Source organism: Corythoichthys intestinalis, chromosome 15, assembly GCF_030265065.1.
Source record: "Corythoichthys intestinalis isolate RoL2023-P3 chromosome 15, ASM3026506v1, whole genome shotgun sequence".
Taxonomy (NCBI): Eukaryota; Metazoa; Chordata; class Actinopteri; order Syngnathiformes; family Syngnathidae; genus Corythoichthys; species Corythoichthys intestinalis.
The window spans coordinates 31,238,416-31,266,260 of NC_080409.1; the positions used below are offsets into that span (position 1 = coordinate 31,238,416).

Sequence of the window (27,845 nt, forward strand, 5' to 3'; positions counted from 1 at the left end):
CCAATACTCAGCGTCTGAAAGGCAAAGTCTTGTTGGATTGTCTTTAAATACCTGCTACATTTTGAGCAAATCCTAGCTTTGTATAGGCTAATGTTCCTATTGTTGAAAAGTGTGTAATAAACAACTAGCACATTTATATTTTGCATTTTGTTTCTTACTGTACCGAAAATGAACCGAACCGTGACCTCAAAACCGAGGTACGTACTGAACCAAGATTTTTGTGTACCGTTACACCCCTAGTACCATATCCTATTTGAATAATATACAAAATAAAATGAAATATGAGCACTCTGAAAAGAAAAAAAATATATTATAAAAGAAATTAAACCGAAATCCATGGTTTTTCATTTGCAGATTCTGGATCCAGATCAAAGATGAAATACCGTAATTCTGTGCAGCATATAAATTATGATTTAAAAAAAAAAAAGAAAGAAAGAAAGAAAAGTGAATCATTTCTTTATTTTCTCTCAGATAACACACGTTTTGTGACAAAAGCCAGCAAAAATGAAACCATTGAGGACCAGTGAGTCACCCCGGTGAGGGTTCTGTTGACCCGATGTCACGCTCACTAAACAGAACAGAGTGTTGCTTCACTATTGTTCGGTCATCCGCACCTCTGTAATTCTTGTGCAATGATTGGCAGCCATTTCCTAGAAACAGCAAATGGTGATGAAATTGGCTCTTTTACGGAATCTAATAGAAAAAATTGGCCTCGCGGGATTCAAGATGTTTTTCCAACCCTCACTGTTTGTCTTAAGATTCCTCCGATTGCCGTTGCTGACCTGGTTTACGATAATGTGCGCAATGTGTGTTCTGTTCCCTTTACAGCTGTTCCCTTCCCACCAAAGGTGTGTCCTCCCATATGTATCAAATGGATTGATAAGTACACAGTGACGCCTATGCCTAATTGCACTAAAATAATATGATATTAAATTCACTATCAAAAATACACTATCAGTTAAGGTTTGAACACCATTTTCAATAAGTTACAACACTTCACACAATATTCAAGCAACAATGGATGGAATGAAATATTTGGAAAATCTACTTTGTATGTGTATTAGACCAAAAAAATAACCCAATCATGTTATTAAATGTAGTAAACTGACCAATAAGTTCCGCCAGTTAATAAATTATTTGAAGTAATAACTTAAATCTTTGAGTACATGTCTCGGACCGAGCCACAACTTCAACCAGTTCATAAGTTGAACAATTAAAACATGAATAAATTAATAAGTGTATTACTATGGTCAATAACACAATTGTTGTAAGTAGGCTGACCAATAACCCAAAGACTGTTAGTAAGTGTACTAGAGCCGACCAAATACATCAGTAAGCTTTTAGACCTGTTAGTGTGTGTGCCAAAATTTCTAATAACTCAAGTAAATTTGACCAACCAAAAACTTCATTATCTCAACCTATAACTGAAGTGTAAATAAAGTGACCAGTAAATCATCCGCGCTCTCAGATTGCGTGCTTGTTCTCCCTTGTGCAGTGCGTTAGTGAGCATGTGAAGTTTATCTGAGTAGGGAATAGCAGTGGGTTTTGAATATTCCAGCTGTCAGTCAGCATGATAATATTTGTGTTGTGGAGCTGCTACCCCTGCTTTGCATACCGCACGCACAATGTAACCTTATGTCACAGCATGCCACACCGCCACCACTTTCTCAGGATGATCAATTGTGTCCTTCCACTGTTCCGCAGCTTCCGGAGTGGGTACATCAAATCCCAATTGGACCTGCGGGATGGTTCAGAAACAATTACTTAGTATGTACAGTGGGGCAAATAAGTATTTAGTCAACCACCAATTGTGCAAGTTCTCCTACTTGAAAATATTAGAGAGGCCTGTAATTGTCAACATGGATAAACCTTAACCATGAGAGACAGAATGTGGAAAAAAAAAAAACAGAAAATCACATTGTTTGATTTGTAAAGAATTTATTTCCAAATTTGAGTGGAAAATAAGTATTTGGTCACCTACAAACAAGAAAGATTTCTGGCTGTCAAAAAGGTCTAACTTATTCTAACGAGGTCTAACGAGGATCCACTCAATACCTGTATTAATGGAACCTGTTTTAACTCATTATCAGTATAAAAGACACCTGTCTACAACCTCAGTCAGTCACACTCCAAACTCCACTATGGCCAAGACCAAACTGCTGTCGAAGGACACCAGAGACAAAATTGCAGACCTGCACCAGGCTGGGAAGACTGAATCTGCAATAGGTAAAACGCTTGGTGTAAAGAAATCAACTGTGGGAGCAATTATTAGAAAATAGAAGACAAACAAGAACTCTGATAATCTCCCTCGATCTGGGCTCCATGCAAGATCTCACCCCGTGGCGTCAAAATGATAACAAGAACGGTGAGCAAAAATCCAAGAACCACGCAGGGGGACCTAGTGAATGACTTACAGAGAGCTGGGACCACAGTAACAAAGGCTACTATCAGTAACACAATGCGCCGCCAGGTACTCAAATCCTGCACTGCCAGACGTGTCCCCCTGCTGAAGAAAGTACACGTCCAGGCCTATCTGCAGTTCGCTAAAGAGCATTTGGATGATCCAGAAGAGGACTTGGAGAATGTGTTATGGTCAGATGAAACCAAAATAGAACTTTTTGGTAGAAACACAGGTTCTCATGTTTGGAGGGGAAAGAATACTGAATTTGCATCCGAAGAACACCATACCCACTGTGAAGCATAGGGTTGGAAACCTCATGCTTTGGGGCTGTTTTTTCTGCAAAGGGACCAGGATGACTGATCTGTGTAAAGGAAAGAATGAATGGGGCCATGTATCGAGAGATTTTGAGTGAAAATCTCCTTCCATCAGCAAGGGCATTGAAGATGAGACGTGGCTGGGTCTTTCAGCATGACAATGATCCCAAACACACAGCCAGGGCAACAAAGGAGTGGCTTCGTAAGAGGCATTTCAAGGTCCTGGATTAGCCTAGTCAGTCACCAGATCTCAACCCCATAGAAAATCTGTGGAGGGAGTTGAAAGTCCATGTTGCCCAACGACAGCCCCAAAACATCACTGATCTAGAGGAGATCTGCATGGAGGAATGGGCCAAAACGCCAGCAACAGTGTGTGAAAAGCTTGTGAAGAGTTACAGAAAACATTTGGCCTCTGTTATTGCCAACAAAGACCAAGTATTGAGATTAACTTTTGGTATTGACCAAATACTTATTTTCCACCATGATTTGCAAATGAATTCTTTAAAAATGTGATTTTCACAATGTGATTTTCTGTTTTTTCCACATTCTGTCTCTCATGGTTGCTACTGATCCTGAAAATATAGGTGATTATCTCTGCATATGGTGATTTTTGCGCATCTAGTGTAAAATTTGAGAATTTTATAGCCATTTTAAGTTTTATTTATATAAAATAATAATTGGGATTTTATTAGGGAACGACTTTAAATTGTTTGATATCGCTGCACATGGAGACTCATACAGTATATGCCTAAGGAAGGTGCCTGTCTTGGTTTTAGGTTGCTAGCGGCTTTGGTTTTGAAAATAGGCCCCCTACGGATCGGCCTCGAGCTGAGGTGTATTAGACCAGTCGGTAAGAATAACTATATTAATTACACCAATAACTCAAAGCTGTTAGTATCTGTATTAAACTGATCAATTACTCAAAACCTACTAGTCCAACCAATAACTCAAGTGCATTAGATCAACCGGTAACTTAAGCATACTAGACCAGTGGTCCCTAACCTTTTTTGCACCCTGGACCGTTGTGACCGCTTTTTTTCACGGACCGACAACGTGTGACAGAAAATTACAGTCAATATAAAATAACACGACGGGGCTAAAAACGAACATTAAGTTGAGGGAAAATGTCACTCACCTTACACTGACTCAACCTTTTTTAACAGTGGCCTCTCCTAAAACGTGACGGCAAATATCCTTGGTCGCAGGCATAATGAGTCCTTCTCCAATTGTAAAAGGTTTCTTGGCTTTAGCAATACGGTTCGAAACGAAGTATGATGCTCTCAGTGCATTCGCTTTTTGTTGTAGGCTCCTCTTCTGGCTCAGCAAGTGGCCTTTTCCCCATAAAAAAGCTGTCCAAAGATGTCGCCGCCCACAGCATACATCCAATAGCAGCTAATGTTACTGTTTACATTGACTGACACTGGGCTGCTATAGGTGTGCAAACACCCTAGGCCAACCACTAGAGGGATACGTACACAAATCTCTACTCAGATTAGTCAAGAGGCACATGCCAGATTGCGCTTGTTAACAAATCATTATTTCTCAGCGGCCCAGTAGCAAATGTGCCACGGACCGGTATCAGTCCCCGGCCCAGTGGTTGGGGATCCCTGTATTACACCATCAAATAAATGAAACATGAGGTTGACCAGAACTCAACTGTTTTAGACTAGCTCAAATCTATTAGTATGTGTACAAGATGAACCAATACTCATGTGCATTAATTAGTCCGACCAAAAACTCAAACTTGCTATGAAATGTAAAAGATAATTAATTCAAGTGTATTGAACACAAACCTGTTTTTGAATCAAGTGTTTGCAACCGGCCAATAATTCCAGTTTCATGGACTGTCAGTTAAATCACGAGAAAACAATTACAGGAAGCTGTTAGTCTGTGTTGTGGCGCAACCAATAACTCTAGCGTATTTGGCCTGCCAAAAACTACAGTGGCATGAAAAAGTGTCTGAACCTTTTGGAATTTCTCACATTTCTGCGTAAAATCACCATCACATGTGATCTGATCTTTGTCAAAATCACACAGATAAAAAAAAACCTGTCTGCTTTAACCAAAAGCACCCTAACATTTATGGGTTTTCATATTTTAATGAGGACAGTATGCAAACAATGACAGAAGGGGGAAAAATAAGTAAGTGAACCATAATATTTAATATTTTTGCCCCCCCTCAGGTTTTCCTGCAAAACATCCTGATAAACCTTTTAATTATTCTTCCATTAATGATTGCAAGTTGTCCAGGCCCTGAGGTAGCAAACAGCCCCAAATCACGATGCTCCGTCCACCATGCTTCACGTTGGGGATGAGGTGTTGATGTTGGTGAGCTGTTCCATTTTTCCTCCACACATGACGATGTGTGTTACTCCCAAACAATTCAACTTTGGTTTCATCAGGCCACAAAATATTTCTGTTGAGTGTCCAAGTGCCTTTTTGCGAACATTAAACAACATTAAACATTTTATAGACAGCAGTGGCTTCCTCCGTGGAGTCTTCTAATGAACACCATTCTCGGCCATTGTTTTACATATAGTTGATGTGTGCACAGAGATATTGGACTGTGCCAGTGATTTCTGTAAGTCTTTAGCAGACACTCTAGGGTTCTTTTTTACCTCTCTGGGTATTCTGCGCTCAACTCTAGGCATCATCTTTGGTGGACGGACACTCCTTGGGAGAGAAGCAACAGTGCCAAACTCCTTTTAGAGATGGTTTTGAATCCGTTCCCAGCTTCATACAAATCAACAACCCTTGATCGCAGGTCTTCATACAGCTCTTTTGACTAAGCCATGATGCACATCACACAATGCTTCTCATCAAGACAATTCTTACCCAGTGTGTGTTTTATTGTGGACAGGGCAGCTTTAAACCACTCATAAGTGGTTGGGCTCACATCTGACTCAAAATGTTTGGTAAAAATTGGTTTCAATTCAATTCAAGTCTCCTTAGGCAGAGGGTTCACTAACTTATCCCTCCCCCCTTCTGTCATTGTTTGCATGCTATCCTCATTAAAATATCAAAACCTATAAATGTTTGGGTGTTTTTAATTAAAGCAGACACTGCATTTTCATCTGTGTGATTTTGACAAAGATCAAATCTCATTGATGGTGTTTTTATGCAGAAATGTGAGAAATTCCAAAAGGTTCAGATACTTTTTCATACCAATGTACAGCGGTTGTGGCGGCTCACCTGTCCGACACATCGCTTCTTCTTGATTGAGCTGCGGCTGAAAAGTTTGATTGACAGCTGGCAAGAGGCCGGATGGAGAGAGCCAAGGTCAAAGTAGAAGGTGGCGTCCCACTGACACTGGCCCTCAATGGCCTTGAGCGCTGGCGTCTTCTCCTTGCTGGCCGGGCACTCGGCTCCACGCATCTCCACCGTCACCGCGAACTCTGCACAAGGAACAGGTCACGAGAATATTGTCGATTTTTAGGGAATGTAAACAGGCGGTTTACCTCGCGGGAGGGAAGAAGAGCTAGTCTGCAGGTCTTGGGCGGCCAGGACTCGGACCTGCATGCGCCTGCAGATGGGCTGGAAGCAGGTTGCCAGATGCAGCTTACATCCTCCCCCCTGCACAACAGTTACTGCATTTTTGATTTGGAAGTTTCATTGATTGGATGTTTATTGCTGTCATTGGCAGCTAAAGACTTAACAATCTCTGCCGAGTGAGTTTTATTGATATCAATTTGCTGTAATTATAGTTTTTATATAAATTTTAGGGCTGTCAAACGATTACAATTTAATCGAGTTAATCACAACTTAAAAATGAATTAATCGTAATTAATCGCAATTCAAACTATCACTAAAATATCCCATATTTTACTGTGAATTATTGTTGGAATGGAAAGATAAGACACAAGACGGACATAAACATTCAACATACTGTACATACGTACTCTATTTGTTTATTATAACAATAAATCCACAAGATGGCATTAACATTCTTTCTGTTAAAGGGATCCACGGATAGAAAGACTTGTAGTTCTTAAAAGATAAATTTGAGTACAAGTTATAGTAATTTTATATTAAAACCCCTCTTAATTTTTGTAAAATTTTCAATCAAAAATAAACTAATAGCTCGCCATTGTTGACGTCACCGAGCGGAACGTCACATGGGCTCCCTGCCGTTCTTCCGCAGTGTCTTTAACCCAGTTGTTTATGACACACTTTTGTGCTTTCAACAATAGGAACATTAGCCTATACAAAGCTAGAATTCTGCTCAAAAAGTAGCGGGTATTTAAAGATAATAATCCAACAACAATTTGCCTTTCAGACTTGGTCAGCTTTCTTTCTGAAAGAAAGAAGAAAAAAAGAAGTCCTGTGCTAAAGAGAAAAGCAAGCCCAAGTACAAAGATTTTAACATGTATTTTACAAATGAAATGCCTCAATGAATCATTTTGTTTTCTTATGAACGGTTTTCAAAAGCTTTATTGGTGGATTTTCTCAAGTTAAAGCGCCACACAGAAGTTAATCAATTTAATTGTGTAAGCAGGATCTGTGTATTATTCTTATTATTTAATTACAGGTGTTTTAGCTCATTTCAATGTATTTTATTTAAATGGGCTATTATTTATTTTATTATGTGTTTATATTTTACAAATGTGATGTAGTATTCATTTATATTGTATATTTTATGTTGTATAACTTTAGTTCTAATCTGAATATTAGTTCCTACTTGTTTCGTTGGGGTAGGAGGGTTTTGTATTGAACACACGGCCGTGTTGGTTATTATTATAGCAGAGAAGACAGGAGTAAATCAACAAAGACAAGTCAACTGTGCCCCGATCTACCACTCAAGAGATCTCATGGACTCGAGAAGTGGGTTACGATTGCATATTAGTTTGAAAATCGACCGGATCCACCGTATTCATACACGAGTGACTTCCGGTTTGCCCGATCCTAGATACCGGTTGTAGTATTGAGGCAGGAGGGTCGCGTCTCGCGTAAAATAATAAGCTCTGCCGCTCTTTTCGCGTGTGTCGCGTTGAGCCGATTCTGGGACACGTCTAACACGCGGCCGCACTGCGACTGGTGTGCATTGGCTGATTGACTTTAACGCCCGCGTTTCACTGCGTTCTCGCGGCGGCCATGTTGTCGCCCGTAAATGTTTCTGGGTTATCTACTGTCCCACCGTGTTGGTCCTCATTATAGTAGAGAAGACGGAGTAAATATAATCTACACAAAGAAACTGTAACCGATTGACTCACAGCCTCGAAAAGTAAGGGTTACATTACGGCAGAAACTCATTCGATACGCCTCCGTTCCGAACCGAGCACCCAGTACCGAAACGGTTCAATACAAATACATGTACCGTTACACTCTTAGTATTTTCCATAGATATTTTGATTGGGAATGCCAGTTCTCTTTGCATTGAGCGCTTTTCTTTTTGTGAACATTATTTTTTTGAGAGATAGGAATATTATTTTTATTGTGCTTTCACTAAATGATACTGTAGCAACTTAACTGTTCCGCCCAAATGCATGATGGGAAGTTGGGCAAGCACGCCTGTCAGTGGTGGCTGCACATGGTATACAGTATGTTCTGCGTTGTGCTCAATTAAGCGTGTTAAGAAAACGATCGTCTCCTGTGAGAGATAGGAATATTAATTTTGTTGCGCTTTCACTAATGATACTCTAGCAACTTAACTGTTCCGCCCAAATGCTTGATGGGAAATTGGGCAACCATGACTGTCAGTTGTGGCTGCAAATGGTATACAGAATGTTCTGCGTTGTGTTCAATTATGCATTTTAAGAAAACGATCAACTGTCAATCTTCCTCATGTCATCCCCAACAATACTTATTATTTTTGTGAAAGACTTGCCAAAGCTTAAACCAAAAAAAGGCGCGGTCCAATGAACGTCTGTGTCCACTCGTATTTCTCTGCCTTTTCCCTCTCAAGGGGCTGAAACGGCATCATCGTAAACTGTTTGAAGCAACGCATGAACGTGCATTCCGTGCATGCATCAATTGCGTCAAATATTTTAACGTGGTTAATTTTAGAAATTAATTACCGCCCGTTAACACGATAAATTTGACAGCACTAAAATTAAATTTTATTTATATTTATATTATATATTTATATATTTTATATTTTATATATTTATATTATATTTATTTATATAAAATTTTATCCAAGTATAATGTTTGGGCCGGGCCATGTAAATACGGCTGAATAATTCCATTCACTGCATTTCTCCCCACCAATCCGGACCATAATTTCACTCCTGAACTTTTGGAAGGCTTCGACACGAAGCCTTGGCACATTTCTCCTGCTCTTGCTTGGACTTTCTAGGTCACTTTATAAGACACAAGTGGAAGAACTGCTCGACATCTTGTTCTTTTCCGAGCAAACAACTACTGTAATTGCAACAAAATGGAGCTTTTGTATGTGTTGGGGAGGAGGGACACTGTTTCCAAGTTACAATAATGAGTCACTCAGTCTTACAAGCACTTTTTGACCCCCACCGGCCCAAAAAAAAAAAGACCCATTTATCAACACAAAAGACGAATCGTGATGTGCTTTGAAGTTGAAATGACAACAAACTTTCTCTTTCGAATCCTTAAATGCCAAGTCTCAGACGGCGTATCAACCAGTCAACCCGGAATGGTGACAGAAAGGAGTGTTTGCCACAACAGCTGCTCAGCGAGTCAGACCGCATTTCAGCACAGCCTATAATAAAAATTCTTTATGAGAGAGGACGATCACGAGCGCTAATTAGGTGGCACGCACTACGCAAACTTTATCACATGTCCATGTTGTAGGATTAGGTCAGGTTTCATTTAGGGTCCAAAGAAATAGTGACCATGTCAAAAAATGAAAACGACTTACCTAATGTTAATTTTACATCTAGAAAACCAATTCGGCACTCAAATCTTGCTGTCTCTTACCATTTCATAGTTATTCCATCCAAAATGATGGAGATCCAGAATATTTTCAGCAATTCTGGTTATGACATCACAACCATGATAATGGTTAGCTCTCTAGTGCTGCATTAGCTAGCACATGTTGACAGAATGACAGAGCGCTTGCACAGCAACAACAGAATAGAAAAAACTTAAAAACCAAATGTGAAGTAAAGTTGGCCAATCATTTTTTTTAATCATATCAATGGCTAAACAATTATAAGCATATTTTAGTTTGTTTTTTTAACGCAACCCTTCCAGATTCTTTGTTTAACCCATAGCAACGCCCTTGACAACGAAAATGCTTTTCTTCGACAATCTTCGAAAATCTTCGGAAATTACGTCAAACAGAGAACTGCGAGGGAAGTCCGCCATAGAACAGTATTGTTGCATTGCTTCTCGGTAAGATGCCACGGCGGTGTGTGGCGATATATTGTTCTCAATCTAAAGAAAAGTTGTATGAGTGGCCAAAGGATAGCAGGGCACGAAAATGGACATCTTTCGTTCGCACGAAGCGAATGAATTTCACGCCATCTTCGAGTAGTGTTCTCTGCTACAAACACTTCAAAGATGCCTGCTTCCTCAACCGGTCTGCATATGATCAAGGATTTGCAAAAAAGTAAGTGTGATTTTTGGATAGATGACTGATTACTTTGTCAAAGCAAAGCTGCCAACTGTTGTGGAATGAACAGTAGAAGGTAGCGACGTTAGCCGAAAGGTAACTTGAGGCAAAATCCCGATCGTGTTGTTGAATGAACAGCGGAAGCTAGCGACGTTAGCCGAAAGCTAACTTGTGGCAATCCCCAATCATAGCTGTATTGAGGTAATTTTGCCGACACTTATAAATTCGTCAAAACTTTTCTTTTATCCCCGGCAATAGTAGGTGGTTTATATACCTGACATGTTTCGGCGAACACTTCCGCCTTTAGAGATTCTGACGAAGGCGATAGTGTTCGCCGAAACATGTCAGGTAGATAAAAGCTAACGTCACGAGCTTCTACTGTTCCTTCCACAACATGATCGGGGTTTCGTCAAAACTTTTCTTTTATCCCAGGCAAAAGTAGGTGGTTTATTTACCTGACATGTTTCAGCGAACACTTCCGCTTCTGTCAGAGGGTCCAAAGGCGGAGGCGGTTGCCGAAACATGTCAGGTAAATAAAAGCTAACGTCGCTAGCTTCTACTGTTCATTACACAACATGATCGGGGGATTCGTCAAAACTTTTCTTTTATCCCAGGATAGAGTAGGTGGTTTATTTACCTGACATGCTTCAAATCATAAAAATAATAACAGCCTATATTTTACCAATCTTGTAATCTCGATGGGTCTTGTCTCCATTCCATGTCAGGTAGTCTGGGCACATTGTTTGCATCCTGATTAGCGTCTGGCTAATATATGTACGGTCCAACATAAAACTCCAACCTCCTCCTTTTCCTACAACTCTTCAAAAATTTGGATCTCCTCACTTGCGCTCGATCTATCGCTTACTGTATATCGCTGTTTGAATTATTGTTTGAAGGGCTTTGTATGGCGGCCGGATGGAGCGCTGCCATCGCTGTTCTCGGTGTGACATATCACTTTCGGGTTCGTCCCCTTTCAGGCTCGAACTTCGGAAACGCGATTATTTTGTCAAATATACAACATATAAATTATTTTTTTCATGCTTTATATGTTGGAAATGTTTAATTATATTAATTGTGACCCTATTTGGCATTTTATGAAATTACTTCACATTCGGTCTTTAAGGCTAGCACGCCCGTCGGGTGCTCACCAAGGCCGCGCCTGGATTGCGGAGGCGCAACCACTCCTCGGTCTCCTGTGGGCCAAGCCCCCGCAGTGACAGCACGCACTCGGCCACTGTGCGCGTCTTAGCCCCGCGTGTCTGCAGCTTCAGTAGCAGGGCGCTGCGGCAGAGGGTCTGCAAGCTCAACGCGAACACAAAGGTCTCCATGAAGTTTGCATCCTGTGAAAGGCAAAAAAAGGTCACCGAGTGGGGGAACAATGGCGGTACTAGCTGAGTGCTCGCCGCTGGTAAGATTAGCAAACATTTTGAGTCCAAAGCTGTGTTGACAGACTCATGCTGGAATTTATAGAACAAATATTTTCACTACCTCAGGGTCACCAAGAAGTTGGTCACATTGGCTATGTTAGCCAATCGAAACTTGAAGGAAGGCGTTCAGTAATCTCAAATGGCTCAGTATATGATGTAGTTTAAAACTAGAAGGGCTGCCTTTAATTAACATTTAATCGAGCCGTTCGACAACGTTCACAAAAAATTATCCAAATCCTCTATGTTGTATGGTTTGTGATTGCTAATATATACAGTGGGGCAAATAAGTATTTAGTCAACCACTAATTGTGCAAGTTCTCCCACTTGAAGATATTAGAGAGGCCTGTAATTGTCAACATGGGTAAACCTCAACCATGAGAGACAGAATGTGGAAAAAAAAAAAAACTGAAAATCACAGTTTGATTTTTAAAGAATTTATTTGCAAATCATGGTGGAAAATAAGTATTTGGTCTATACCAAAAGTTCATCTCAATACTTTGTTATGTACCCTTTGTTGGCAATAACGGAGGCCATAACGTTTTCTGTAACTCTTCACAAGCTTTTCACCCACTGTTGCTGGTATTTTGGCCCATTCCTCCATGCAGATCTCCTCTAGAGCAGGTTTGTTTTGGGGCTGTCATTGGGCAACACGGACTTTCAACTCCCTCTACAGATTTTCTATGGGGTTTTGAGATCTGGAGACTGGCTAGGCCACTCCAGGACCTTGAAATGCTTCTTATGAAGCCACTCCTTAGTGGCCCTGGCTGTGTGTTTGGGATCATTGTCATGCTGAAAGACCCAGCCACGTCTCATCTTCAATGCCCTTGCTGATGGAAGGAGATTTTCACTCAAAATACCTCGATACATGGCCCCATTCGTTATTTCCTTGACACAGATCAGTCGTCCTGGTCCCTTTGCAGAAAAACACCCCCAAAGCATGATGTTTCCACCCCCATGCTTCACAGTGGGGATGGTGCAATTCAGTATTCTTTTTCCTCCAAACACGAGAACCTGTGTTTCTACCAAAAAGTTCTATTTTGTTTTCATCTGACCATAACACATTCTCCCAGTCCTCTTCTGGATCATCTAAATGCTCTCTAGCGAACCGCAGATGGACCTGGACGTGTACTTTCTTCAGCAGGGGGACACGTCTGGCAATGCAGGATTTGAGTCCCTGGCGGCGCATTGTTTTACTGATAGTAGTCTTTGTTACTGTGGTCCAAGCTCTCTGTAGGTCATTCACTAGGTCCCCCCGTGTGGTTCTGGGATTTTTGCTCACTGTTCTTGCTATTATTTTGACGCCACGGGGTGAGGAGAGAGTTGAAAGTCCGTATTGCCCAACGACAACCCCAAAACATCACTGCTCTAAAGGAGATCTGCATGGAGGAATGGGCCAAAATACCAGGCACAGTGTGTGAAAAGCTTGTGAAGAGTTACAGAAAAAGTTTGGCCTCCGTTATTGCCAGCAAAGGGTACATAACAAAGTATTTAGATGAACTTTTGGTATTGACCAAATACTTATTTTCCACCATGATTTGCAAATACATTTTTTAAAAATCAAACAATGTGATTTTGTTTTTTGTTTTTTTTCACGTTCTGTCTCTCATGGTTGAGGTTTACCCATGTTGACAATTACAGGCCTCTCTAATATTTTCAAGTGGGAGAACTTGCACAATTAGTGGTTTACTAAATACTCATTTGCCCCACTGTATATAATTAAAAACATTTTTATCTTTTTTATTTATTTATTTTTATTTTATTTATTTTTAAACCTGTCCTGTTCAGCTGTTTGACACAATAGAAGTCTAAGTGTCCGGTTGGTCTGAACAGTATTAATGTTTCACATTGAGAGTGTGACTTTCTCCCATTGTGATCATTCAACACACCTCGTTTATAAAGATTTATCTTTAAAAAAAATGGATTTTTAAAAAAAAAAAATTTAAAGAAAACTTTCTTTTTTCCTAACTAAAAAGACAAAAAATGACTTTTTAAAAAAAACTGTAAATATTCTTAGATTTCTGTAGTCCTCATTGAAAACATGGTTATTTTTGCAACTGATCAAAATTTCACTAAACATTTTTATCAATGTTTAAAAATAACTGTTTGTGGCAGCCCTTTTTAAATGCCTGTGAAATTAAAATCTTTCGCCCACCTTGCAGTATTCCTTAACGGAGGTCTTGAAGTGGATCGCTTTTGGAAGTTTGATGATGCCTTTAATCCGGATAGTTGGCTTTTGCGCTATGTTGACCGGCAGGTTGAGTTGTGAACACTAAAAATACACCCAAAAAGGCTGCAATTATTGAACTACATTCACATTTGGGCCAGTGCCACACCAAATATAGCACACGCCACTTTGGGAATTCGGAACAAATGTGTTTTAACTGGTCTGACTCGTAAGTCCAACCTATTCTATTTATTTGAATGAATTAAGGATTTCTTTTCATTGGTTTCACACAAAAAAGCAGTGCCTTGTCCTTAGCGTCGAGTAGGTCGTCAAGTATCATTTTGAGCATTGACATGAACTTCCTGCGGTCACACAGAGGCTCCATTGACTGTGTCTCAGGCCGCACAAAGGACATCATTGTCCTGACGAGGACAATCTTACCTGTACCAAGGTGATCCACACCTGCTCCTTCTCCTCCTGGTAGTTCAGTCGAACACACAACCTCCCCAGGTCGTCACCCGACACAGAGAAAGACTCTGCAACAGGATCAGGAATGGAAGGTCAATTGCAAATACTTGCCCGCCTCGAAAGGTCTTCATAGCAACCTGTGACTATTGAGAACAGTCAATAAATACGATTTTAACAAGTGCCAGTGAGGTGACTGAAAAGCTCTTGACGACACATAAATGCAAGGAACGCCATTCAAAGATGAACAAAAACAGAACGTGACTCAATGCAAAAGATTTCAAAAATCCCTCAACAATGATTGATACACAAAACTTGCACCGCAACGATTAATCAATTAATTTGAGTAATTCGATTAGAAAAAAAAATCGAATTAAATTTTGTTGCGTCGAGTATTTTTTAATTAAAGTGGCGTTGTAATGGTTTGTTTTGAAAGTGTTTTCATTTAGTTTTATTGATTTGGGTGGATATACTGTACTGTTACCACCCTCTAGTGGTAACAGTGAATATGACATAACTCATTTCAGATGGCTGAAACCAGCTGCTCCTTGTTAAGTCCAACATAAGCTAGGTTTTTGTTTGAGCAAATGTTTTTGTATGCATTCAAAATTTAGTTTATAGGTATATTTAGCCGTGTTTTGTGGAAGATGTGTTTGAACCATTTGTTAAGAGCATTGTATATAAAAAAAATAAATAAAATTAAAAAAAAAAGTTTGCATTTTAGAGCATTTAAGCTAGCCAACTTTTGCTATGTAAGTGAGCCAATTGTTCTTTTGTTGTACTTAGATCTTCATTTATTTTTTTTTCTTATACCGTTTGAGGCTCAGCTCAGGTATTTAAATTTTTTATATTCCTAATCCGATTACTTACTGATTCGAACTAACAAGTTCATCGATGAAACGACTACTAAAATAATCGATAGCTGCAGCCCTACACAAAACATTAATACAGAAAAAAAACATGCAAAAGTTAAAGGAAAAAAATGACTCACCACTGAAAAGCCACAGAAATAACTCATAAACTAGTTCACACTAAAGATTAAAAAAGCAAATGCACAAAAAAAGCGAAAGCGATACATAAACAATAAACAACAGAATGCCAGACAATAATAGAGATCACAAACGGTGAAAACATATACAGTACAATGACTTACAGTGGGGCAAATAAGTATTTAGTCAACCACCAATTGTGCAAGTTCTCCTACTTGAAAAGATTAGAGAGGCCTGCAATTGTCAACATGGGTAAAGCTCAACCATGAGAGACAGAATGTGGGGGGGAAAAAAACAAAAAAAAAACGAAAATCACATTGTTTGATTTTTAAAGAATTTATTTACAAATTAGAGTAGAAAATAAGTATTTGGTCAGCTACAAACAAGCAAGATTTCTGGCTGTCAAAGAGGTCTAACTTCTTCTAACGAGGTCTAACGAGGCTCCACTCGTTACCTGTATTAATGGCACCTGTTTTCATTATCGGTATAAAAGACATCTGTCCACAACCTCAATCAGTCATACTCCAAACTCCTCTATGGCCAAGACCAAAGAGCTGTCGAAGGACACTAGAGACAAAATTGTAGACCTGCACCAGGCTTGGAAGATTTAATCTGCAATAGGTAAAACGCTTGGTGTAAAGAAATCAACTGTGGGAGCAATTATTAGAAAATGGAAAACATACAAAACCACTGATAATCTCCCTCGATCTGTGGCGTCAAAATGATAACAAAAACAGTGAGCAAAAATCCCAGAAGCACACAGTGAATGATCTACAGAGAGCTGGGACCACAGTAACACAATGCGCCGCCAGGGACTCAAATCCTGCACTGCCAGACGTGTCCCCCTTCTGAAGAAAGTACACGTCCAGGCCCGTCTGCTGTTCGCTAGAGAGCATTTGCATGATCCAGAAGAGGACTGGGAGAATGTGTTATGGTCAGATGAAACCAAAATAGAACTTTTTGGTAGAAACACACGTTTTCGTGTTTGGAGGAGAAAGAATACTGAATTGCATCCGAAGAACACCATACCCACTGTGAAGCATGGAGGTGGAAACATCATGCTTTGGGGCTGTTTTTTCTGCAAAGGGACCAGGACGACTGATATGTGTAAAGGAAAGAATGAATGGGGCCACGTATCGAGAGATTTTGAGTGAAAATCTCCCTCCATTAGCAAGGGCATTGAAGACAAGACGTGGCTGGGTCTTTCAGCATGACAATGATCCCAAACACACAGCCAGGGCAACAAAGGAGTGGCTTCGTAAGAAGCATTTCAAGGTCCTGGAGTAGCCTAGCCAGTCTCCAGATCTCAACCCCATAGAAAATCTGTGGAGGGAGTTGAAAGTCCGTGTTGCCCAACGTCAGCCCAAAACATCACTGCTCTAGAGGAGATCTGCATGGAGGAATGGGCCAAAATACCAGTAACAGTGTGTGAAAAGCTTGTGAAGAGTTACAGAAAACGTTTGGCCTCCGTTATTGCCAACAAAGTGTACATAACAAAGTATTGAGATGAACTTTTGGTATTGACCAAATACTTATTTTCCACCATGATTTGCAAAAAAAATCTTTAAAAATCAAACAATGTGATTTTATGGGGTTTTTTTCCACATTCTTTCTCTCATGGTTGAGGTTTACCCATGTTGACAATTACAGACATCTCTAATATTTTCAAGTGGGAGAACTTGCACAATTAGTGGTTGACTAAATACTTATCCCCCCCCCCCCCCCCCCCCCCGTAAATAGAAAACATCAAAAAGTACAACTAAAGATCAAGAAAACCTAACACAACATAAAGATGATCAACAAAAGAGTGACACGTAAACAACAAAAATCACAAAAAATGGGTTGACTGTCTCTTCCCCAGCTCTAAGATCCACTAGCAATTCAATTTCATTATGTTTCCAGTTTCTTTTTGCTTTTTTTTTCAGTTTGCCATATTTATAATTGCGATGTTTGTTTACCACTTTTTGTCTTACTCTGAAGAAAGACGAAATCTCGATAGGCCTGCCATTATATTCACGTCATCAACCTGTGACCCAGGAATTAACAGCTGCTTTCACACATGTTGCATCCCGGTTAAGTCCCGGGCATTTTACTAGGACGCGACGCGGTTAATGTCTGTGTCATCTCGGTGTCAGTCGACTCGGGAAATTGCTTTAAGACATAAGAGTAAGGTAGGGTAAGGTGGAGAGGGTAAGGAGATTTTTACTCAAAATCTCTCGATACATGGCCTCATTCATTCTTTCCTTTACACAGATCAGTCGTCCTGGTCCCTTTGCAGAAAATCACCCCCAAAGCATGACTTTTCCACCCCCATGCTTCACAGTGGGTATGGTGTTCTTCGGATGCAATTCAGTACTCTTTCTCCTCCAAACACGAGAACCTGTGTTTCTACCAAAAAATTCTACTTTGGTTTCATCTGACCATAACACATTCTCCCAGTCCTCTTCTGGATCATCCAAATGCTCTCTAGCGAACCGCAGACGGGCCTGGACGTGTACTTTCTTCAGCAGGGGGACACATCTGGCAGTGCAGGATTTGAGTCCCTGTGGTCCCAGCTCTCTGTGTAGGTCATTCACTAGGTCCCCCCGTGTGGTTCTAGGATTTTTGCTCACAGTTCTTGTTATCATTTTGACGCCACGGGGTGAGTTCTTGCATGGAGCCCCAGATCGAGGGAGATTATCAGTGGTCTTGTATGTATTCCATTTTCTAATAATTGCTCCCACAGTTGATTTCTTTACACCAAGCGTTTTACCTATCGCAGATTCAGTCTTCCGAGCCTGGTGCAGGTCTACAATTTTGTCTCTGGTGTCCTTCGACAGCTCTTTGGTCTTGGCCATAGTGGAGTTTGGAGTGTGACTGACTGAGATTGTGGACAGGTGTCTTTTGTACCGATAATGAGTTAAAACAGGTGCCATTAATACAGGTAACGAGTGGAGTCTCGTTAGACCTCGTTAGAAGAAGTTAGACCTCTTTGACAGCCAGAAATCTTGCTTGCTTGTAGGTGATCAAATACTTATTTTCCACTCTAATTTGGAAATAAATTATTTAAAAATCAAACAATGTGATTTTCAGTTTTTTTTTTCCCACATTCTGTCTCCCATGGTTGAGGTTTACCCATGTTGACAATTACAGGCCTCTCTAATCTTTTCAAGTAAGAGAACTTGCACAAATGGTGGTTGACTAAATACTTATTTGCCCCACTGTACTGTGCTGAATGAGTTTGGCGCAGAAAACTAGTGCTTTACAAACAGCTCATGATGTGTCCAGGATCAAAAGAGTATTAGTAGTCGTGTCAGCTGGTGTCTTAATACCTGAGGAGTTTTTGTATCTCTCATTGTCTCGGGGGTTCAGGTTTGCCGAGATACTTTCTGTTCCTGCGGTGACAGCGTGCAGATTGGACTCGCAGCTGTAAGCCAATGGAGTGGCAGCAGCCAGCAGCTCGGCTTTCCTCTGCGCATAAGTGCAGCGGGCCGGACCTTGTGTACAAAAAGTGGCAAAGAGGTCAGTGCTCCGACCCAGCGACCACAAAGAGCGAAGGTAAACGTCCAATTCTGTCCAAACAGGACATCCTGCTTGCGCTGTTCAGTCATGCCTCAGTGACTTCTGAGTGCATTTGACTCAAAGTGAGACCCGGGGTCTCTCGCTTTCAGCTTAGCATTCCATTATAGTTGTGTTTTGCGTGTTTTTTTTTTTTTTTTAAGATTTGGTCTTAAAACAAGTAGAGTCCACCAGAAACCACATTTTTAACCCTTAGATGCATAAGTGGGTCAAAAATGACCGAGTGAGGTTGTTTTCTTTAAATATCTTTGGAATAAAAAATTGTTATCAATTCATATTCCAGGTATTCCTCAAAAACATGGTTTTGATATAATGCCATTCAACTTTTTGATGAACTTTTTATACATTTGAAGAAATTGTCATTTTTGTATTACTACCCTAAGCTTCCACAAGTGGGTCAAAAATGACCCACATGTATTTTCTATGGAATCCAATGGGAATCTTTCATTCTTATCAACTTTGGCTGTCAGGAATAAATTTCGTGGGCCACACAGACTAGGTATGTAAAAAGTGACATCCCTTAAGAAGATTATTTTACACAGCAAGAGCTGATACGTGTACTGTAAGTATTATGTCCATATAGTATTTTGTGTGGGTGTCTTTCATTAGTCTTTATTATTATTTATTAACAAATTAACCTACTTCATAACTAGCTAGTTAACTAAGGCTAGGTTCATAACGCAGGTTGTAATGCACAATTCCGTTTTTGTTTTTTTTTCATATCTGGTTTTTGGCGTACCCGTTCAGACTGCCTTTGTCCATTGAGCCTGCTAAAGTACCACACACGCGCTCTAATTCGCAGTCCGAGATGCGCTGAGCAAACTGGCCCGCATGCACAGGAGCATTGGAGCAGAGAGAAAAAAACGAGCATTGTCAGGCTTATTCTCAACTCATTTTATTTTTTTTCATAACTGTTGTCAAGCCCGCTCCTTCCCCAAAAGCCGCGTTCAAGCTAGGCGCTCACGCTAATGCACAGCAGCACTGCTACCGTAGCACCCTGTCTCTCTCGCTCTTTGCTGATGTTAATTGCTGCATGAATTCCAATATAGGGGACTTGACAGTTCGAACCACAGCCACATTCTGGAAAAATGTGGCCCAGATGGGATTTTAACCACATACCAAAGTGACCTTTGAAAATGGTCCACTTTTATGCGACGTTTCCCGTTCAGTCGAGACGGGGTTGGACTCAAGTGTCCGAAATTTCTGATGAGGACCCAGACTATTGTCCAGGTGGCAGTGGCAGTTGTCCACCTGGAAATCCAACTGAACAGGATCAATCTGACTCATAAGATTCCACTTATGTGTCCTCTGAAGAAGAAAGTGTTGAATGAGTTGGTAGGGCTCTTATTAGAGAGAATGACCTCCCACACAGGGCAGAACACATAGCCACAATATCCTCAGAAATCGGTAAGTGCCTCCACAAGGGCTTAGCACCATTGTCTTACCAAAAAGATGCATGGGAGCTCGTCATCATTGATGATGAAATACAAGCATGGTAGGATAAAGTCTGTTGTTGTTCTGTTATTTTTTTGAAGAAGAAAAAAAACATTAATTGAATCATAAAGATATTCCAAGCATGAAATTATTCTTGTGTGGCCCTAAATATCATGCTAAATAATATAAACATGATTATTCTTCACCAAAATGGCATAAAAACACATAGGTTCTAATATGGGTTATTTTTGACCCACTTATGGAAGAGTGTAGGGTCCAGTAACTTGTGCATCTAAGGGTTAAATGTGATTATTTAAAATTTTACAGAAGGGTCATAGGATGTCCCCCGTTTCTGGATTGACCCAGATGCCACTTTCTTCTAGACCAGGGGTGTCCAAACTTTTTGCAAAGGGGGCCAGATTTGGTGTGGTAAAAATGTGGGGGGCCGACCTTGGCTGACGTCCTTTACGTAGAACAGTATATCTAAGCAAATTTTAGCAAGCCATTCAGTGTGTCACATTTGCTTAATTATTTTTTTCTCTTTCGACTCTCGGGCTTTTGCGAAATACTGCTGCTGTGACATTAAACTAGCTTCTAGTTGCTTCAATTTCTCGCTGCGTATCTTCCCTGTAATCTTGTCATACATGTCAGCGTGTCCAGTTTGGTAATATCACCTCACATTGAAATCTTTAAAAACAGCGACGTCTCTTTTCAAATGAGGCAGACACAGTTTTTGCGTATTTTAGTGAAGAAAAGTCTAATTTCCACCTATCCTTGACGCATCGGCCGTCACAATCAGCTTTCTTTTTTTTTTTTTTTTTGATTGTCACCATTTTAGAAAATGGAAGTAATGGGTCACACAGAGTAATGTTGCTTAGCCCTTAAATACTTCCAACGTGAAGCAATTATCAGAGAATCCCTAAATTTGAAAAATAAGGTCCTAATGAAACCTTTTTTTCAAATTTGTAAAAAGAAAAGTCAAAATGAATATGTGTAATAAGCGCTCTATATCTATAACCCATGCTAAATCATGTGTCTTTTTCTCATGGAACCTGCAGATGCATGTGTTGACTTGCATCCATCACTTTTTTTTTTTCAAAAAGAAATGTCAAAATTCTAAATTAGTCTCAAAATCATGAAATTTTAGTTGTATCAAATGTGATACATTTGGCAATACAGGGTTAAAGTGCTGCTGCCTTTTAGTGGGTAAATGAGGGGCAGCATTTTGTGTGTAAGCTACTTCATATGCTGTTTGCAGTACTGCTGGCCAATTCATTAAGTCTGTGTTCAGGCTGGACGTTATTGATTTTATGACAGAGGCTGGGGGCCGGATGAAATTTGACCACGGGCCGCATTTGGCCCCCGGGCCTGACTTTGGACATGTCTGTTCTAGACCCAAGGTTTAATTTGACTATTTTTTTTTTACATTATGTGGCAAGAAGTAAGAGGAATTATGGGGAAAATGCCTCCCAAATGTTCGTACCATGCACACACCGAAGGTTGTGTGAATTGGTGGCTCCGGGCTGCACGTACAATGCCTTCAATGTGGGCAGGACAAACGGGACCTCCTTGCCATCAGTGGGCATCTTGGACAGAAGGTAGTCTTTGTTGATCCCATCAATGTTGGAGGGTGCTGGTCTGCTAGGGGCTATCTGCACAGCAATGTCTGCAAGGGACAACAAATTTGACTCTTTGCAGAAAAAAAAGAAATATCTGCATTTTGTCTTCATGGCGTTTTTCTTGGAGTTTACCTTCAGTCTCATCGGTCTCCTTCCCTCGCTTTTTACTGAACCTTTTGCAGCAGTTTTTGATGCACTCCATGCCTGAAACAAAAGATACAAAGTTCCATAAATGCATCATTCGTCTTTTGTCCCGCTTATCGTCGTGAGTGTCGTAGGGGTGCTGGAGCCTATTCTAGCTAACTATAGGCATGAAGTTGGGTACAGCCTGACCTGGTTGCCAAAAAAATCGCAAGGCAGTCATGTGAAAAAATTAGGACACCCCATTAAATATTCAGTTCTTTAGTAAGAAATGTTCACATATCAATGTCTGATCTTGTTTTTCTTTATCTCTGGAAAAGCAAGTGATCTAATTGCAGGTAAACAACAAAAATTAACATTGTTTACTCATTAAACCAAATATACTGTATGAACAAACATGCATATTCTAACAAAAGAAAAAGTTAGGACACCCTTCCACTTAATAGCTAGTGTTATCCCCTATGGCTAAAATAACTTCAGTGAGACGCTTTTGTAGCCATCTACCAGTCATTGGTCTGAAGAAGGTTTGCCCCACCCCTCAACCCAGAATACTTTCAGCTGTGAGATGTTTGAGGGGTTTCATGCATGTACAGCCCGTTTCAAGTCACCCCACAGCATCTCAATGGGATTAAAATCTGGGCTTTGACTCGGCCATTCCAGGATTCTCCATTTCTTCCTTTCCAGACAGTCTTTGGTGGATTTACGAGTATGTTTTTGGGTCATTGTCAAGTTGCAGGGTCCAGTTTTGCTTCTGCTTAAATTTTTTCACGGATGATCTCACATGTTCCTCAAGCACCCTCTGATACACGATAGAATTCATGGTGGATTCTATGATAGTGAGCTGGCCAGGTCCTGCTGTAGCAAAGCATCCCCAAACCATGACACTTCCACCTCCATGCTTCACAGTTGGTATGAGGTTCTTTTCCTGGAATGCTGTATTGGGTTTACGCCAAACATGTCCTCTTTTCTGGTGTCTAAATAATTCAATTTTAGATTAATCTGTCCAAAGAACATTAATCCAGAATGCCTGGTCTTTGTCTACATTCACTCTGGCAAACTTCAGTCTGGCCTTCATGTTCTTCTTGGAGAGCAAAAGTTTCCTCCTTTCACACCTCCCAAGAAGGTTAAACTTGTGACGTTTCTTCCTGATTGTAGAGGCATGCACTTTCACATCAACAGTAGCAAGAGCCTTCTGTAGGTCCTGTGATGACATTTTAGGGTTTTGGGAGACTTCTGTTAGCATCTTGCGGTCTTGTGAACTTGCATGGACAGCCAGACCTGTCCATGTTGGCAGTTGTTTTGAATGTCCTCCACTTGTAGACTATTTTCCGGACAGTGGTATGGCTGATTTTATATTGTTTTGAACTCTTTTGAAATCTCTTAGCAGACTCATAAGCGTCTACAATCTTCTTTCTGAACGCCTCAGACAGCTCCTTTGATCTCACCATGGTGTTTTGTCTCACTTCAACAGTCAGGGGTACACCAAACTAAATGTGAGGTTTAAATAAGACAAGCCTCCTTCAAAACACTGGGTCATGATGTTCTAATCATGTGCATCCGATGTGATACCCCAGTGTGCGATTTTAGCCATTTTAAGTGGGATTGAATGTGAGGGTGTCCTAATTTATTCCTCAACAGAAATTGAATTTATCTAAAATTACATTTTACAGAAAGTTATTTTTAAAAAAATCTTTTTTTCAGTTTTCGGGAGGACGTGTAAACTCCACACAGGAGCCCGGGATTGAAGCCTTGATCTCAGCACTGTGAGGCAGACGTGCTTACCACTCAAGCATCATGCCACCCTCTATAAATGCATGATTAACTCAAATGTGAAGCACTTTTTGTATTGACCACACAGTAACTTTGCCAGATTAATGCAACAGTCAAACTAAGGAACTCAAACTCAGCAATGTTGTTTTTTTTTTTTAATCATGAATTACCTTGTTGACTGCCATTGACGGCAATAGATATCTAATCCATTTGGACTGGCACAGTTCAAATGGGTGAGACATCTATCATCGTTAATAGTACTGAAACATGATCATTCAACACCAAACACCCTAGTTAAAATAGTTTTTATGTCGATAACTGTCAATGGCATTAAATGAGACAATACAAAAAAGTTTGGGACTAAAAACTGATTTTTAAAATATTTTGGCTTATGAGTCCAATTGGTTCTATGACCATGAAGGTATCGCACAACGCTTATCTTCAAATCATCATTTAAAAAAAAAAAAAAGAAAGAAAAGAAAAGAAAGAAAAATGCTATTCATAGTATGTTCCAGCACATTTTTAATCGAGGAATTATAAAACGAAATTTTAGGTAACACAGAATAAATTGTGTGACTGTACAGTATTAACTACTGTATAAACATAGAAACCAAATGTGAACAGCCATAGTTTTAAAGTCTAACCAAAGAAGTGAAAGTGGAAAGAGTGTAGCCCTGTTGTCAGAATTCAAGGATAAAATGATGGGCAGATCAAGATCAAAAGTGTACTTTACAAAAAAAGATGCAAGGAAAAGTCTTACCTGGACTGTGCGTTCTCTCATTAAAGATTTTTTTTCTTGTTGAGGCACCTCCATGCAAGTCGAGTTGACACGGGAGTGACGAGAAATGCAGAGCGGTTTACATTTTTGCTCCTCCTTCTTCTTCCTCCTCCTCCTTCCTTCCCATACCAGCATCTTTTTATTCTACCACTTATTTGCAGCAGAATCAACTCAATTTGGGGTCAAAGTTAGAATTTATTATTTAGAAGAAAAAAAAAAACTTAAAGACTGGTCAGATTTGTTTTAAAACAGTAAGTTGAACAAAAACCCAACAAACATATAATTAAAATTACTATTTAGCATACACAGTACAGTATAAATGAATTTTTAAATGTATACATATTACCAATTATTCATTTCATACTACTCATGATTTTTTAAACCTAAAAATACATTTTCTGCATGTTTCATATTATCGTAATGTATGACAAAGTGACATGAATTTAAAATGTATTTTTTTAAAGCTACATTTTTATATATATTGCTTCTAAAACCCAAAATCATTTTTAAAGTACGACATTTAATGAATTATATTTCTAATAGTAGATTGTTTTTAAAATGTGTATACTGTATGCATATTTACACGCACAGACAAAATACAAAGCACAAGTTTATTTTTTAATATTATACATTTAGACCTATAGGGGAAGTATATACAGTATATATTAAATCAACTGAATTATATAGTTAACTCATAATTTAATTAATTTTCTTTGGACAGCAATGATTTGTAACATGTTTCTATATTCTGGAATTGCATAAACTTTTACTGATTACCGTAATTTTCTGACTATAAGTCGCCACCCACCAAATTTACAATGAAAATGGCATTTGTTCATAGATAAGCTGCACTGGACTATAAGCCGCAGCTGTCCTCACTGTATTATTGGATATTTACACCAAAAGATATTAACCGGTAACACTCTATTTGATCATCAAATGACTGTCATAAGATCAAATGAACCACCATGAAGCTTTGAACCAATTGGCTGCAAATCATTGCTTCAAGAAGCTTCATTTGGCCATCACTGCTCCCTTGGGGGAGACAGTCAACCTCTGCTGCCACATTCCGTCAACACTGTTGTCGTCCAACTTGCCTCCTAACATGCATTGCAGCGCTACAGATGAAAATAACCATCAAAATTCATGTTGTTTGAAGGAGATAGTACCTTTTCTTGTAGGCACCGTATAACTGTTTGTATTACTCTAACACACACAATATAAAATAAATAGCACTTATACCATAGTTTAAGGAAAACAAGCAGAATATAGGGCATAAAAGATACACAACACCTTGTCACACAACTAACTGAGCAAGATTGACGCTGATAAGCACAGGTCTACACCACCAAGTCTTGCAATCAGTTCTCCCGGACAGTCCACAACAAATGGCGGGATGGTCTGTCCTAACACAAGGAACACAGGAGAATGCCCGATATCCAACTGATAACACGACCGACAAGACTCAAAGAGCCCCTTTGACACTTAGGTGGCAAAATCCACATCCTCGTTGCCCGGACAACAGTAACTCCTGAATCCTCCTGTTCAATCCACAAACAGACAATAATCCCAAACACACCCTTCTTCCTGCCCACAGCCCGCTCCACGAGAGCCTTCAAAAGACTGAATGTTTTACTAAGTGTTGTCATTTTTCTCAGGAACCTTTTGCTGACGTATGCTAGGGTGACCTTGCCTACCCACCTGAGTTTCTTTTTGACCTTGCCGTTTTGATCTCTGTCGACCTGAATAAATTGTCAACTTGGTCTCGGTGAGCTTTCTTTAAATCTTTCAAAATAGAGTGAGTACAAAGAGTTAAGACTAAGGTGAACGCGAGGAGTTTGCCCTTCTGGCCGAATTGCCGGGGTCCCACGGGCGCGGGTCCGGCAGTTCGGCTGGAAGGTCAGATTACTTCATGTTCTAAGTATTTCTTCAGTTACTGTTCTAGTTGTTTCATTAATTGCTAGTTATAGTATTTGGTAACATTTTATTTGACAGTGGCACCATAAGACTGTCATAATACCATCATAATTATGACATGACACTGCCGTAAGCATTAATGAATGCTTATGACAGATTTCATTTTGTGTCTGGAAAATTATCCTATTTTTTAATGAATGTAGAGATCCGAGCTTGACATAAATGGAGTTAGTGACATAATTCAACGTCATTAATGCCCATGATAGAGTCATGTCATAACTATGATGGTCTAATGGCAGTCTTATGATGCCGCTATCAAAGAAAGTGTTTCCTATTAACCCAAATAAATCAACAATTAAGCCGCACTGGACTATAAACCGCAGGTTTCAAAATGAGGGAAAAGACTAGTGGCTTATAGTCCGAAAATTACGATACTTAACAAAAAAAACCATCGTTTTAATTATTTGAAAAAAGTTACATGCAAAAGACGTGCTACTTCCCCCTTTGTACGAAATGGCTGCCATCGACGGAGCTAGACGTCCAATCCATTTTGACTAGGAGGACCGCATGAACATGGGAGCCGGTGGTCCCAGTTTCAATGAATTGGACTTCTATCGCTGTCAGTGGCAGGAAATACGTTAATATTACAGAAATTTTTTTTTTTAGACCTTACAGTGTTATTGGGGGCCAAAACAAGTGTATTTTGTATCATTTATTAACATTTTACAAATTCATAATGTTATTTATTCATAACAAATATTCAAATAATGATTTTTGATAAAAATATAATATCAGTATAGAGACCTGGTGTCCACATACATGTGGACGTCACATTTTGGCACATGGATGGACAAACTTGTATCACAAATGTTAATTTTGTGGCCAACATGATCCAAAATGTCCACATATATTGATGCCTGGACTTAGTTTTTTTCTTTTTATGCTTTCATGTACAAAATAAGCTTTTTTTTTTTTTTTTTTTTTTTTTAAACCCTAGAAAGGCACTCATTGAACTCATTAGCTGCCATTGATGGCGCTAGACGTCTAATCCATGTTGACTTATTTTTTAAATATATTTTCCTTATTATAAATGCAACTATGGTTAATTAGAGAAAAAAACCTACTATAATTAAGCTAATATTTAATCGTCACTTGCCCTATAAAGAGTTAAGTATATTTACTGTATTGTAACTGTTGCAAATTCACGTAAACAATACAAGGAAATCAAAATGTTGTGTGCCTGTGTGGACGTGTCCAATTCCTGGAATGATGGCTTTTTTGAGCAACGAGCTCACGTTTCCTTGAAGTAAAAGTTAGTTTCGCTTCTCTCTATGCTGATG

At 39.7% G+C, this 27,845-nt stretch overlaps 1 protein-coding gene across 1 annotated transcript; it reads right to left on the minus strand.

Moving 5' to 3' along the window:
* Positions 1 to 440: 440 nt before the first annotated feature.
* LOC130930820 (tandem C2 domains nuclear protein) lies at positions 441 to 27,745 on the minus strand. The gene is made up of 10 exons (XM_057858986.1): positions 24,571 to 27,745; positions 22,032 to 22,103; positions 21,764 to 21,946; positions 18,600 to 18,764; positions 14,276 to 14,370; positions 13,823 to 13,939; positions 11,392 to 11,583; positions 6,174 to 6,288; positions 5,908 to 6,110; positions 441 to 1,738 (listed from the first exon to the last, which is right to left on the minus strand). The coding sequence occupies exons 2-10, from the start codon at positions 22,099 to 22,101 to the stop codon at positions 1,634 to 1,636; spliced, it is 1,245 nt and encodes a 414-aa protein (XP_057714969.1). The 5' UTR covers positions 22,102 to 22,103; positions 24,571 to 27,745; the 3' UTR covers positions 441 to 1,633.
* Positions 27,746 to 27,845: the final 100 nt, after the last annotated feature.